Here is a 15,217-nt window from a genome sequence, read left to right on the forward strand (position 1 = left end):
AACACTAAAGACTTCAACGATAATAAAAGCCTGGTTGTAAAGACATGGTGACTTTTTAAAATCCGGTGAGAACATGTGGCAATCCTTAGCAGTAAACATTTCCTTAGCAATCTTCCTCAATGGCTTAAACATGACAAACTCGCTGGGCGGTGGCGCACGTTTAATCCCAGCACTCGGGAGGCAGAGGCAGGTGAATCTCTGTGAGTTCAAGGCCAGCCAGGTCTACAAAGTGAGTTCCAAGATAGTCAGGGCTATACAGAGAAACCCTGTCTTGAAAAAACCAAAAAAAGAAAAAATTACAAACTCAGAGAGCACTGGCATTAGAGAGATGGGCAGTGGTTAAAACACTGCTGCTCTTCAGAAGACCCAGCTTCAATTCCCAGCACCCACATATCAGTTAACAGCTCATAACTCCAGCTCCACAGGACCCAACGCCCTCTTCTGGCCTCTGCAGACACTGCATGCACATGGTGCACAGACATCTATGCAGGCAAACACCCATAAACACTCAATAAAAATGAAATATCAAAGAAACACAATTTTTAAAAAACAAAAAGCATTTACAAACCTACTTGAAAAGTAGATGAGCAAGTACTCTTTTCTTCCTGTCCACTTCCCAGAGGCCTCTTTCCAAAGTCAAACCCAGTGAGATCCCACAGTAACAGCCCAGTCAGCGGTGCACACAGCTGAAGCACTGCTCTAAGCCCTGACGGGTACAGTAACTCATTTAACCTTGAGACTGTTCCTAAGAAGTGGGATCAGGTGACAGTGGTAACCAGAACTTGGCTAGTAGAAAGTGCCAGAAGTGCTATGCTGGGCGCGACCCTTCTAACACCTAGGACCGCAGACTTCCTGAGGGTCCTCCTCAAGGACAAATACCTTGAAGAATCTATTCTATAAGAAACACAAAAATAATCACCCCTCAGGATCCACATGGAAGTGGTTTCAAATTCTAGGAAAATCTCAAACCAAGATGTGAGATGCACTAGACCCTTCTATGAAATGGGACAGTATCTGAATATTGTATCTTATATACTTTAATTCTAGATGACATCAAGTGCTCAATAGAATGGAAATGCTACAGAAAATCTTCATGCTCTCCTAGTTAAGGACGGTGATGGGGAAAAGCCTGTGCACACTCAATGCAACCAAGAATGACTCTGAACTCCTAATTCAAGCATCAGGATTACAGTATGCACACCAGACAAACCATGATGTTAAGACTCAGGGTGAGGGACACAGCTCAGTGGTGAAGTACTTGCTATGAGGTAAAGCACCTATGAGGCTCTAGGTTCAATCCCCAATACCACAAAACAAACAAACAAAGCCAACAACCTTGAGATAGAAACCTTTACTGTGGCATAATGGAGAAGTAAAACTAACACAATATGATTCATTTTAAGTGTAAATGTTTGTGTATGTCAGTCCTAGAAATGAGGCCTCTCCATCATCAAAGTTGTCCTTTGGAGATGGTACCACAGGACAGTACTAACGGGGTGGAGACAGTTGGGGGAGGGTAATCTCCAAAAGCAGGGGCCTGGTGAGGCTAGAAAAGGGTTAGGTTAGAGAGCAACCTGGTGCAAGTCTGGCCCTGACAGAGGACAGCAGGATGGCAGGACACCTAAGAACTAGGAGTAGGGTCGGACCAGGGAAGGTTGACATTACCTGAGTCTCCCCCTCCCCTTTTCAAAACCTCCTCTGTGCATCTGACACTTCTGCCATCTCTACACGGAACCCAAACTAGGTGGACCAGAAATACAGATTATTTTCTACAGCAGAGCCAGGTGTGACGGTTTCTGCCTGTGCTCTGTAGAGGCTGAAGCATGAAGACTGCCAGAGTCCAAGGGCAGCCCAGTTACAGAGTAAGACCTTGTTTCAAAAATACACACACAAACTGGGAAAACAAACAGGTGCCAATGAAAGGCAGGAGGGAAACAAACAGGAAGACTCCTACACTGATTTCAAAGAACCCACCTCAAAACACAGGGAATTCAAATTTTAATGCTTTGCCCAACAGAACAAATGTTTTCCAGTGTTCAAGAATCACAAATTATTCTGGGATGCTGAAAAGTGGGCTCCTCTTCACTGTGTCATAACTACCAAAACCAACCCCAAACTGAAGCCTTTCCACACAGCAGCTGGTGTCAGTGCGCATCCACCTGTGGTGCGCCACACCCCACAGTCCCCAGTGTACATATCTAATGCAATGCAAGGGATGTTTTCTTGTCTAAACCTGAGAAAGTTTAACTTACTACAAACGCACATCAATTAATAAAATTATTTACCCCATCAACCGGAGTTTTTCCTGGTGTAAAGGTCACACGAACAAAACGCTTGTTGACAACTTCTAGTCTGTCCACCTAGAATGTTAAAAAGGCAAATATTTAAGCATAAGTTTACAGAAAATACTTGAGATGTTATGTTATTCTCATTTTTTAAGACATATGACAGGCTGGCATGGTGATTCCAGCACTGGGGAGGCAGAGCCAACCCAGTCTCTACAGCCAGTCATCCAGGTCTACTCTACTGTAGGTTTGAGACCCTCTATCAAACTGAGGCAGAGCGGCTGGCGAGTAGACGAGATGGCTCAGTGGTGAAGAGCCCTTGCTGCTTTCACACAGGACCTGGAGTCAGGACTCAGCATCTGCACAGTGGACCCCAACCACCACAACTCCAGTCCCAGAGGCTAAGACAGCCCTTCTGACTTCTGTGGTTAACCCTGAATGACATCTACATTCACTCTGGCCTGCTCTCAAAGTTTTTACATGGCTGGTTTTATTCACCTTTCTTTTCCTCCCATTATGATACTTGCAAGGTTCACTACACTGGCAATGATGAGCACACTCCAAGTTACCTCCATGTTCATTAACAGTTAGGCTGTTTCGAACTGTGCAGTCGTACCCAATGCTGCGATGAACACCCCTGCAAACACCTTCTGGAACATTTCTTCAAAAGGTCTTCCAGGATACACAGTCTATAGGCAGCTGCAGCTGCACTGAGGTAGGCTGTAGAGCACACAGTCCTCCAGTTTTCCTAGGTATTGTCAAACTGCTCTCCACGGTGGCTCTGCAACCCACACTCTTCCTGGCAAGGACTCACTGCTTTCCTCTCTAACACTTGCTATTATAAGATTTTACTTTTTCCCCATTCCCTGAATTTCAAATAGTACATACTTGTTTTCCTTAATCTCCTAATTATATCTGATTGTTAAACTAGTAGTAGTAGTAGTAGTATTTTCATATGTGCTCATTAGTTACCCCCTCTGGAACACCCTGGCTTTCTGTTTGGCATTGTCACTTGGCAGACTTACTGACAGCAGATCATGAGAAATAAATATGTCTTAAAGGATACATGCTGTCACTGTCCTTCAGATGCAGTATTGCAAGAGTATTACTAAAAGCATGGAGGAAGAATATCATTAAGAATCAGATATAGGGCTGGCAAGATAGCTCAGTTGTTAAAAATACTTGCTATGAAACCTGATGAATTTAGTTCAAGGAGCCCATGTAAGGTGGGAGGAGTTGACCTCTGACCTCCATATGTCTGCTGTAGCATGAAATGCTGAGCCATACCTTCCTTCCACCTTACATTGTGAAATGACAAAGAAATAAGGACAATTCAAGACAAGCACAAATGAAGGCAGTTCATGACCAACAACATGGCACTACAAAAGATGCTTACAGAAACAGCACACACAGAAGAGAAAGAAAGAAAACAGGAAGCTGACATTTGGGAACAGGACTGGCTTAACAGGGGTGAAACAAGGGAAGCGTCTACCACGCCCTCTGCAGTGTCAGCAAGTCCGACACTAAAGAGACAAGGCCAAGAGCAAACACTTCGACCAAAGGAAACCGCCAACAAAACCCACAGCAATTTACTAATCATCTCTCTATAACAACTTATAAACTATAGCAACATAAATGGCCTGAATTCATCCATAAAGAGACACAGGCTGGGGGATGAAGAGACAGCTTAGTGGTTAAGAGCATTTACTGCTCTTGCACAAGACCCAGGTTGGATTCCCAGCATCTAGGCCAGATGGCTCATAAGCCTGTAACTCCAGTTTCAGGGAATCCAGTGACCTCTGACCTCGGCAGGCATTGGCAAACACATGGTACACATAAATCCTATACGCACACACAAATATACATAAATAAGAAAAATGGATAAAGACGGACTGAGACGATGGTGTAGTGGCTTGTGGTTGAGGAGGTGGTTTTTACTGTAGATAAGCAGAGAACCACCAGAGGTATCTGCAGGGAGAGACAGAGCAGCGAGAAGAAGCACAACACTAGTTACGGCCAGCAGAGAGGGCCAAGAGGACGGAGAGCAGAAGACCAAGAAGGCAGAGAACCAAGAGACACAAGGAGCCACAGCTGAGAGGGCAGGGCTGCAGGAGAATGAGAGCTGGGGTAAGGAAGCCCAGGAGCTGGAGAGGGTTAGGATAAAGAATGGGTGAGAAGAGCTGAGAGAAGGGCAGGTTCTGAGTGACCTGGAGGAGATCACCATTTGCTTTGATGTGCTAAGGGACACACAGTTAGCCATTTGTTCTGGGGTTCTTTTGGACCTGACAAAACTGTATCTAACTTCATTGTCTCTACGAACACATCTTACTGGTAAAGACACCAACAAATTGAGAGTAAAAGGATGGAAGACATCTATCACGCCAATAGAAACTGAAAATAAAACTGGAGTAGCTATTCTAAAAAGTGCTGGGAACACCACACACCCCCTCCCCAAAACCTGGAACAAATATATGAATTCAGAAACACAGCAGGATACAAATTCAACTCACAACTGCCAACAGCACCCCTGGGCAGGGTGGTAGCCGGCAGGTTCAAAGGAAACCACCCAGCTCTACCAAAGGAGCCATTTCCTTATCACTGGCAGAGGGACAAATGGCTCACTGAGATAGCCTACTAGCTATAAACCTCCCCACCATGGGCTTCCCTTCCCCCACTCTTGGTCCCACACAACTGACTGTTTAGGCCGTGTTCTTCCATCTTTTGGCTCCGTCTCCTCTGCCCACACTTTGTCTCCCTCTCTCACTCTGTCCATCTCTCTCCTCTCATGGTCAATTCATGCAGGCCATGTTCAGGCTACTTTCTCTCCCTGCTTCAGACTCTTCTAGATGCCGCTGGCTGTAGTTTCTCTCATAGCTACAATAAAACCTTCTCCTCAACCATCTCTTGGAGTGGTCATAGTGTCACTTTATACAATATATGCCTGTAATTACAGCACCTGGGAAGAAGACAAGAGGCAGGAGGATTGCTGTAAGTTTGAGGCCTGCCTAGACTACATCTCAAGCTCCAGGTTAGCCAAGGCATCACATAAGGAGACCCTGTCCCCCCTTATATGTAGCCTTAGGAGTAGTGAGATGGCTAAGTATGTACAGACACTTTTTGCAAGCGGACACCCTGAGTTTGATCCCTGAGACCTACAGAGTAGAAGGCAAGAACTAATTCCCACAAGGTGTCCTCTGACCTGCACATATATACACAAACAGACACATTAAATAATGTAAAAATAGCACTTGGGAGCCAGAGGCAGGTGGATCTCTGAGTTCAAGGCCAGCTTGGTCTACAGAGTGAGTTCCAGGACAGCCCAGGGATTACATGGAGAAACCCTGCTTTGAAAAAGCCAAAAACCAAAACAAAATGAAGAATTAGTAATAATAATAATAATAACAACAACAATAACAACAAAAACAAAAACAATAAATCAGTAATGTGTCTATGTACTAACAAGGGGTAATCTGTAAAGGAAATTAAGAAAATAGTCACACTTAAAATAGCAAGCAGAGTGAAATATGTAGGGACTAAATTAATTTAAGCAAAAGGTGAAAGAAATGCACAAGGAAAGCCATAAAGCATTTAGAAATAAGAAAGATGAAAGAAAATCTGCACTCACAAATCGAACAAATTTATACTATTATGAAAGCGATCCGAAGACTTAATGTCTAAAAGGTTTTTTTTTTTGCAGAAATAGAAACCCATTCTTGCAATTTACACGGAGTCTCAAAGGAACAGCCGAAACAATCCTGAAAATGGTAACAGAGTTGAAGGACCCACACACTACAAAGCTATAGCACTCAAAACTGTGATTAAAAGACAATGGAATAGGAGCTGGAGAGATGGCTCAGCAGTTAAGAGCACTGGCTGACTTCTTCTAGAGGTCCTGAGTTCAAATCCCACCAACCACATGGTGGCTCACAACCATCCATAATGAGACCCAACGCCCTCTTCTGGTGTGTCAGAAGATAGCAGCTACAGTGTACTTAGATACAATGATAAATAAATCTTAAAAAAAATTTAAAAAAAAGAGAGAGAGAGAGAACTGACTGCTCTTCCAGAGGTTCTCAGTTCAATTCCCAGAAACCACATGGTGGCTCACAACCATCTGTAAAGGGATCCGAAGTCCTCTTCTAAAGTATCTGAAGACAGCTACAGTGCACATATATACATTAAAAAAAAAATTAAATCTTAAAAAAATGGACCAGAACAGACAACACAGAAACAAATGGAATCAAATGATCTCTGGCATGAATGTCAAGACCATTCAGTGGGAAAAGGAATGTTTCCAATAAACATGGATACCCAGTTTAAGGCCCATTCCAAGATTCCACCTACACTGCCCAGGTGCCCAAGATTCTGAGACTAGGTAGGCCATGGGCCTAGAGGAAAGGACCATAACGATAAAATGACTCCGAAAGACATTCTGCTATGGCCATAGAGCAGTGCCTTGCTCAGCCGTCATCGAAAAAAGCTTCTTCCTGCCGTAGAAAGAGCAAACACAGAGACTCACAGCTGGACAGTGGACAGAGTGAGACTGAAACATTTGTTCCTAAACGGGATGCCCATCAAATCCCTCCTTTCAGGGCTTGGGAACCCTGTGGAGAGGAGACAGGAAGACTTCTAAAGCAGAGGGGACGAAGGACATCCAGGAAACACTGCCTTCCAGACAAAACTGGCACACATATGAACCCACAGAATTTGTGGCAGTGTGCACAGGGCCTGCACTGGCTCAAGACAGACGGGCCAGTGCTGAGAGTGGAAATGGGCATTTGACTCCCAAATCACAATTGCTTTAGAAGGAAACATTAGTTTCTCCAATGAAATCTCACTGGGTATTAACGACTCTTAAGGAGGGCCCTTTTTTGTTGTTTTTTTGTTTGTTTAGGGGGCGAGGGGTCCTTATATGAAGGTATATAAACTACACTTACATGTTGGGCCCAGCAGCAGATGGCCAACACAAAACAAACTCAATGGTGCTTTTGTAGATTTTTTTAAATCTCATTTTTGTTTTGATTGGGAATATTTTATCTTCTTGGTCTTTTGTGGCTTTTGATTTAGTGATTTTTATGAGATTTGTGTATCTGTGTGTTTCTTGTGCTTTTTAATTGTGTTTTTTAGTTACTCTGCTTTTGTTTGGTTTTGCCTGTTTGTTTTCTAAAGAAGAAAGAATGAGACTAAGAGCAAGAAAATGAAGACATGAAGTTGGACAGGTGAGGAGGGAGGATGGATCTGGGGGAAGGGAAACTGTAACCAGAATATATGAAAGCAATTATTTTCAATAATAAACGATTAAAAAAAACCCTATGAGCAAAAGAATGGAGTTGAACCTTATGTAACTATGTAAATCTTTTACCTAAGTATATGAGAAATTAACTCAAATCAAAGACTTAAGACCTCATGACTATCAGAAGAAAACAGTATAAAACTTTCATGACTAAAAAAAAAAAAAACTTTCATGACATGGGATTCATCAATGATTCTTAAAATGCTAGCAACAGGAAACAAAAGATACATGAAATTTAAGAATTTGGAGCTGCGGGTTAGGGAAGGGGGGAGGCTGCTGGAGAGAAAGCTCAGTGGTTAAGAGCGCTGACTGTTCTTCCAAAGGTCCTGAGTTCAATTCCCAGCAACCACATGGTGGCTCACAACCATCTGTACTGGGATCTCATATCCCCTTCTGGTGAGTCTGAAGACAGCTACAGTGTACTTACATATAGAAAATAAGTAAATAAATCTATTAAAAAAAGAATGTGGAGCTAGGAAGATGGCTCCGCAAATGGAGGTGCTTGGAACACAAGCCTCCATATAAAAGGAGGAGGAAGAGTCCACAAAGCTGTCTCGTGGTCCCCACACACATACCATGACACATGCATGCCCCCTCCATAGTAACTGTAAATTTATAAAATAAAAAACTTCAAGGAAAATATCCAACATGCAAAGTCATTTCATGATGGACTCTGTGTTCTAACACAACTGCATTTCCCCTTCTAATCTGCAACACCCCAGCCCATTACTTACCACGCCCTTAGAAAGATAGTTATTGACAAAGTCTTTCCACGTGATTTCTCTCCCAGAGCTCTTGAACACGAAGTAAATCATGACTCCACCCCAAAAAAGAGCAGTCCAGAGAAAGTACATCCTGAAATCCTTGTCATCCCATGGGAAGTCACCCTAGACAGAGAGGGACACAGTTTCTGTGTGGAAATATGATCTGTGCTATGTGGGCTCTTTTGGGGGCCACCAACCCAACCTCAACAGTAAACAGTTTGAAATCCAACCTTCTGGAACCTGGACCACCAGTGAGAATCTTCTTTCTTGCCACGGCGCTTCCCTCCCCCACCACCTGCACCTCCAGAAGGCTGGGGGCCCGAGGGCTGTGGTTCTGTAAAGAGAGAGAGAGGGGGGCATGGCCAGCATGAAGCACAGTCCTGTCCCGCATGCAGCATTTCCCACTGTCAGCAAGGCCTGCACAGCTCCATGATGGACTGAGGACCTAAAGGAAACACTGACTGGCCAATGCATCAGCTACTGCAGAAAGCACTATGAGGAAAGGCATTAATACAAAGTGGGTAAGGCCAAGAGGATCCAATGCACTTGCCTAGGACCTCAGAAAATGCACACAGTAACTCAGTAACCCCAGAAGATTGCTACAGTTATACACATTGTACAGAGGAAGACCTGACATGTGTGAACAAAGAGGGGCATGGGTTTAAACCTGAGCAAATTCTTGAGTCCTCATTCAAAGTTAAAAAGTGTGTGCTGTGCTGGGAACGTGTAAGAGGGTGAGTAGAGGATCATGGGAGGAAGAGGAACTTAGTTGCCATTACTGACCTAACACATACAAAACCAAGGGTTCAGCCTCCAGGACCACAAAAACCAGGTGTGGTGGCCTCCAGAACTTGAGGTGACCAGTTTGTTATCTAAGCCCTCTTCCGGAAAGATCTGACCCTATGTAAAGGAGCCCAAAGAAATTGATGCAGTCATAATTCTGTCCCTTCTCTATCTTCCCAGTGACCTACAAGTACCATTCTAATGTCACCAACCATCATGAAACAACCTTTCTCCCAGTGCAGGCGGTAAGGCCATCGGTGCCTGTCACCCTCAGTGGCTTCATGACACATTCACCAAACCACTTCCTGCAGAGAGGCAGACGTGACATACGGCAGCTCAGGCCACCAGACAGCACAGCACTGAGAAAGAGAGTTGGCACAATGCAGGCTGGTGACAGTATTCCTGACTACTCTGGTAAGGTCACATCCAAAGGGCTGTAATGTAATGTAAGTCTCTTATCACTGGTAAGCCTGTCAACTACTGAACTATGCCTTTGATAAACCCTACAGTGCTGCCCATGTAACCAACACTGCATCCTTGGGGCTGGCCTGGGAATGTCACTCAGTGGTAGATCTGCTTAGCATAGGTGAGGACCACCAATAACAAAAGGTCAAAGGACTTACATTTCCCTAAAAGGGACGCCACTAGACACCAATAGGTGTCAAACATTATGGTCCACTGCACAATGCTTATGAAATGAGACCGGAAGACTTGGTGCCACAAGACCTGTCCACGTGCCCAGCCTTAAAAAACCTCCTCCAAGTCAGTAGACAGGGCTCTCTTAAGGTTCAGGATTTTCATTTTTAAATTTAAATTTTTAATTTAAAACTTTAAAACACACCAGGCGTGGTGGCGCATGCCTTTAATCCCAGCACTCGGGAGGCAGAGGCAGGTGGGTTTCTGAGTTCGAGGCCAGCCTGGTCTACAAAGTGAGTTCCAGGACAGCCAGGGCTATACAGAGAAACCCTGTCTCAAAAAACAAAAAACAAAACCAAAAAAAAAAAAAAAAAAAAAACACCCCAGCCTGCACTATCCCACAATAAATCGCATGTGTTGGGTTTCTGAGACTTTTCTCAATAGTTTAAATTATGTGTCAGGAATACCTACCAAACAGTGAGAAGTCAGTCTCTCTCCAAAGTGAATTTGAATTACTTCAATGTGTAAAGTGGCAGGAAAATAACAAGAGAATCCAGGAATCAAGCGGGGCCCACTGAACTCTGGCTGTGTATAACTCCAGTTACGCAGCCGACTGCTGGTGCCTCTCTGACAGAAACAGCAAAGGAAAACAGACAACTCAACCTGCTTCTAAACCTACCTTTTTTTTCTCCAACAGCCTCCTTAGGCTCACTGGCCTTTTTTCCGTTTTTCCCATTAGGAAAGTACTTTTCAAATCCTGTTAGAAAAGATAAAAAATATCTTCAAACTAAACTTCATCAGGTTTTGTGTATATTATTATAAAGCTGCTGCTGACACAGCACTAGAAATCATAATATTCTCCTTGTAGAAATACATCAAAGTCTAAATAAATAATACAGTTCACAATCCGGCCGTGTCAATTCCACCGCCTGTAAGATGTTCTCTTGTAGGTAACATAATTTCCCCTGCTACCGGCAGACAGAAGCTGAAGTCAGGGTGTGGACAGAGCAGACAACAGCTAGTCACCCTGAGGTCAACCTCTGTACCCACGTAAGAAGCCCCTCCCCCCAAGGCACGCACCGTTAGCAACACAGCACTAGAGGCAGACCTAAGGACTTACCTTTGGGAGGTCGAGAACAGAATCTTTGATAAGCAGCAATTACATCCCTCAGCAGAGAACGCCTGCTGCTTGCTGTCTGGACAGTAGCATATTGATAGAGCTGCAACATGACATTAAATGGGAGCGTGAAGCTATTTTACAAAACAGAGGGAAAGGACTTCATTCTGACACCCTGAAGAAGGGAGATGTGAACTTCCCTTTGGGCTTGATGTCACAAAGCTACTCTCTATTCTAGCAACAGAAGCAGGAGATAGGCAGTAACTACCCAAAAGTCACGGGTGCTTCAAAGTCAGACACAAGCCTGAACACAGTCCAAGTATAAAGAGCTAAGGACACATTCATTTGGCAATGTTTATCTGATTTATAACACCCAAAAGACAACTTTAACCCAAACTGTTGTTTCCTGCTGACTCATTTTCAGGTACTTACCTGAAGTTACAAGCCAGTACTGCTTATAAACAATGGTAACTTGATCTCACTTCTGTGATGAGAAAGTCAGGGATAAATGTCACTGACAGCCCTTACACTAGCCAACTGCTAAAGCCCTTGCACACTGCTAGTGACATGTAATGAATGACCAAACCATTTTGGAACACAGAAAAGCAAATCTCAAAATATTGGAGGGCTTGAGGGCAGGGAGTGAGACAGTTTAGTGGTTGAAGACACTTGCCACCATGACTGACCACCTAAGTTCAATACACAGGCTCACATAGAAGGAGAAAACCAACTCCCACAAGTTGCCCTCTGAATTCAAGTGCTATGGCACACACATGTACACCCACAAACACACACACACACACACACACACTCCAAATGTTAAAAAAAAAAAAAAGGTTAGCATAATACAAAGGACCCAAGCAGCAATTCCACTCCCTCCCTTAAAAACCTGGTGAAATGACTGTTCAAAAATATACACACACCTCTAGTCTCAGCACTCAGAATACAGATGCAGGCAGATCTCTGTGAGTGTGAGGCCAGCCTGGTCTACAGAGTGCATTTCAGGAGAGCCAGAGCTACACAAAGAAACCCTGTCTAGAAAAACAACAACAACAACAACAACAAAATACACACAAGCTCACAGCTACATAACTCATAATAGTAAAAATGCTACCAACTCAAATGGTCATCAGCTACTAAATGAACAGACAGGAAGTGGTAATTCACTCACTACCTGTAATGCTTTGAATATGCTTGGCCAAGGGAGTGGCACGATTTGAAGGTGTGGCCTTGTTGGAGTAGGTGTGTCACTGTGGGCATGGGTTTTAATACCCTAGTCCTAGCTGCCTGGAAGCCAGTGTTCTGCTAGCAGCCTTCAGATGAAGATGCAGAACTCTCAGCTCTGCCTGCCCCATGTCTGCCTGGATGCTGCCATGCTCCTGCCTTGATGATAATGGACTGAATCTCTGAACCTGTAAGGCAGCCCCAATTAAACGTTGTCCTTGGTCATGGTGTCTGTTCACGGCAGTATTGCCCTAAGACAGAAACTGGTACCTGGGACTGGAGTATTGCTGTGATAGGCCTGTCCATGCTTTCATCTGGAAGAATGTGGATTTGGGGACTTTGGATTTGGAAAGCAGTGGAATGCTTTAAATGGGGCTTAATGGGCCATCCTAGAAAGAATATGGAAGACTTTGTTACTGAGTGATTTGAACTGTGCAGACCTGGCCCAAGAGGATTCAATGGAAAGTTATTTTTCGATAGGTGGCCTAGAGATTGTTTTTGTGGTATTTTGATGAAGAATGTGGCTGCTTTTTGTCCTTGTCTGAAGAGTCTACCTGAGTCTAAGGTAAAGAGATTTATATTAATTTCATTGACAAAAGAAGACTGGAAAAAGTCCAGCAGACTTTGTGCTCTGGTTAAGTCTCATGAAGAGCATTTTGAACAAGCATAGCAAGCTTAGAAAACGAAAATATGGGGCTGGTGAGATGGCTCAGTGGTTAAGAGTGCCAACTGCTCTTCGGAAGGTTCTGAGTTCAAATCCCAGCAACCACATGGTGGCTCACAACCATCTGTAATGAGATCTGATGCCCTCTTCTGGAGTATCTAAGGACAGCTACAGTGTACTTACATATAATAAATAAATAAATCTTTAAAAAAGAAGAAGAAGAAGAAACAACAACAACAACAACAACAGGGCTGGAGAGATGGCTCAGAGGTTAGGAGCACTGACTACTCTTCCAGAAGTCCTGAGTTCAATTCCCAGCAACCACTTGGTGACTCACAACTATCTGTAATGGGATCTGATCCCCTCTTATCAAAGATAACGACAGTATACTCATATAGATTAAATAAATAAATAAAAGAAAACGAAAATATAAACTATATGGTTGGAGTATTAAAGTGGCATCAGGAAGTGAAATGGAGCTGAATCCTGTGTTCCGGATATTAAATTGAATTAAGGGAGTAATGACTTTGGGGACAGATCCTACCCAGCTACATTTAGATCCAGGCATGGTGGTAAACATATTTAATTCCAGGAGATAAAGCCAAGCAGTTCTCTAAGTTCACGGCCAGCCTAGAACATAGCAAGTTCTAGGTGGAGAAAAGCTTAAGTCCAGGCTTGGTAGGCAGCACTTTTAATCCCAGTGCTTAGGAGACAGGTATGCAGAGCTCTGAGTTCAAAGTCAGTTTATGGAGCAAGTTCCAGGCCAGCCAAGCTCAGGTTGTGAAGGAATTGGAAAATAGAAAGCTAGTGATAATGTAATAGAACAAGGGGGCCATGTTCCAGCTCTAGCAAGCAGCAGAACTTGACAGCTTTGGCCACGTAGCTCTGGACTCTAAAAGTTCAGAACAGAAGGGACTACTGGGACAATTGATGCTGAAGCTAAGAAATTAGCGGTGCTTAAGAAGAGACCAGCATCACTGAGGTGAAATCTTCTGGGAAGTGTTTTCTGAGAGCACAAAGAAGCTGTGTTCCAGATACAGCCAATGCTGTACCTCATGCTGCAGCTGGACTTGGTAATGTGTTAAGAGTCACCCAGGTGGTACTGGTTTTGAAGGCATGAAGGGGTCATGAAGAGCAGCTGAGGCTCAGCACTGTGAGAGGCCATGGAAGGCCACAGGTAAAGGTGCATGCAGCCTTAGTTGTAGTTGATGCCCAGAACTGAAAGGGTCATGTAAAGGAGTTGAGGCTTGGCACCATGAAGAGAGCCTCTGAGAGACTATTGGTGAAGCCTAGTTGTAGCAGAACGCCCTAGTGTACTGGAGATGACAGTACCATGTGATAATCACCAAGAACAGTGGCAGTGGAGTGGATCAATCTGAGCTTAGAGTGCTACAGAGGGCAGAGCTGGAGATGTGATGCCAGCCCTTTGGAGGATACCCCGACACTGAAACAAGAAGCTGTAATGTTGAAGTTGTCTTGGTGACCCAAAGATGTTAAAGATACCACAGCTCTGGGATACCTGCTGAGGAAAGCTGCTAACAGAGAGTGGAACCAGCTCAGGAGAAAGTTTGTTGCAGTCAACAAAGATGAAAAAGGAGTAGAGATCTGAGAACCACTTTGACATCAATCGTGGAGATGTCTGTAGTTTGTCCAACTGGTTTCCTGTCTTGCATTGGGGATTTCAGTTAAGTGATTGGATGAATCTCAGAAGCGACTTTGAACTTTGGACTAAACATTGTTGAGACTGCTATAGACTACAGGGACTTTGGAAGTTGGACAAAATTTACTTTTTTATTATGCTATGACTAGGCATGACCCCCTTAGATTCATGTGTTTGAACAAGCCTATGGGGACCAGGGAGTGGAAATGTGATGGTTTGAGTATGCTTGGCCAAGGGAGTGGCACTATTTGGAGGTGTGGCCTTGTTGGAGTAGGTGTGTCACTGTGGGTATGGGCTTTAATACCCTAGTCCTAGTTGCTGCTGGAAGTCAGTATTCTGCTAGCAGCCTTCAGATGAAGATATAGAACTCTCAGCTCTGCCTGCACCATGCCTGCCTGGACACTGTCATGCTCCTGCCTTGATAATGAACTAAACCTCTGAACCTGTAAGCCAACCCCAATTAAATGTTGTTCTTATAAGAGTTACCTTGGTCATGGTGTCTATTCACAGCAGTAAAACCCTAACTAAGACACCACCTTTATATTACCTATAATGCATGATACAAGGGAACTGTTCTCTAAGTTGTTGTTGGACTGTATCTTCTAGTATTTTCCAGGAGGAAAGTTTCTCCATGTTCAATGCTCTCAATTCAAAGTACTGATGTGGAGGGTTAGCTGTAGAGAAATGTAGACAGCACAGAAGAGAAGGGACACTTCTTCATGTCACAACACATGAAAAGTCTCTTCAGCTTGGTATGGAACCAGACACATAAGTTACACTACACAAATACT

General features: G+C 43.9%; 1 protein-coding gene across 2 annotated transcripts in view; it reads right to left on the minus strand.

Moving 5' to 3' along the window:
- The window catches only part of Afg3l2 (AFG3-like AAA ATPase 2), a 44,429-nt gene that overhangs the window by 27,106 nt on the left and 2,106 nt on the right, over positions 1-15,217 (minus strand). The window contains exons 2-6 of one of the 2 annotated variants that reach the window (NM_027130.2): positions 10,882-10,981; positions 10,441-10,518; positions 8,573-8,676; positions 8,313-8,465; positions 2,286-2,360 (exon numbers count right to left, since the gene is read on the minus strand). In NM_027130.2, the coding sequence (NP_081406.1) occupies positions 2,286-2,360; positions 8,313-8,465; positions 8,573-8,676; positions 10,441-10,518; positions 10,882-10,981 (510 nt within the window). Of the gene's footprint in view, positions 1-2,285; positions 2,361-8,312; positions 8,466-8,572; positions 8,679-10,440; positions 10,519-10,881; positions 10,982-15,217 lie in introns of both variants that reach the window. The other variant, XM_011246998.2, reaches the window with a different exon arrangement.

This window comes from Mus musculus, chromosome 18 (genome assembly GCF_000001635.26).
Source record: "Mus musculus strain C57BL/6J chromosome 18, GRCm38.p6 C57BL/6J".
NCBI lineage: Eukaryota > Metazoa > Chordata > Mammalia > Rodentia > Muridae > Mus > Mus musculus.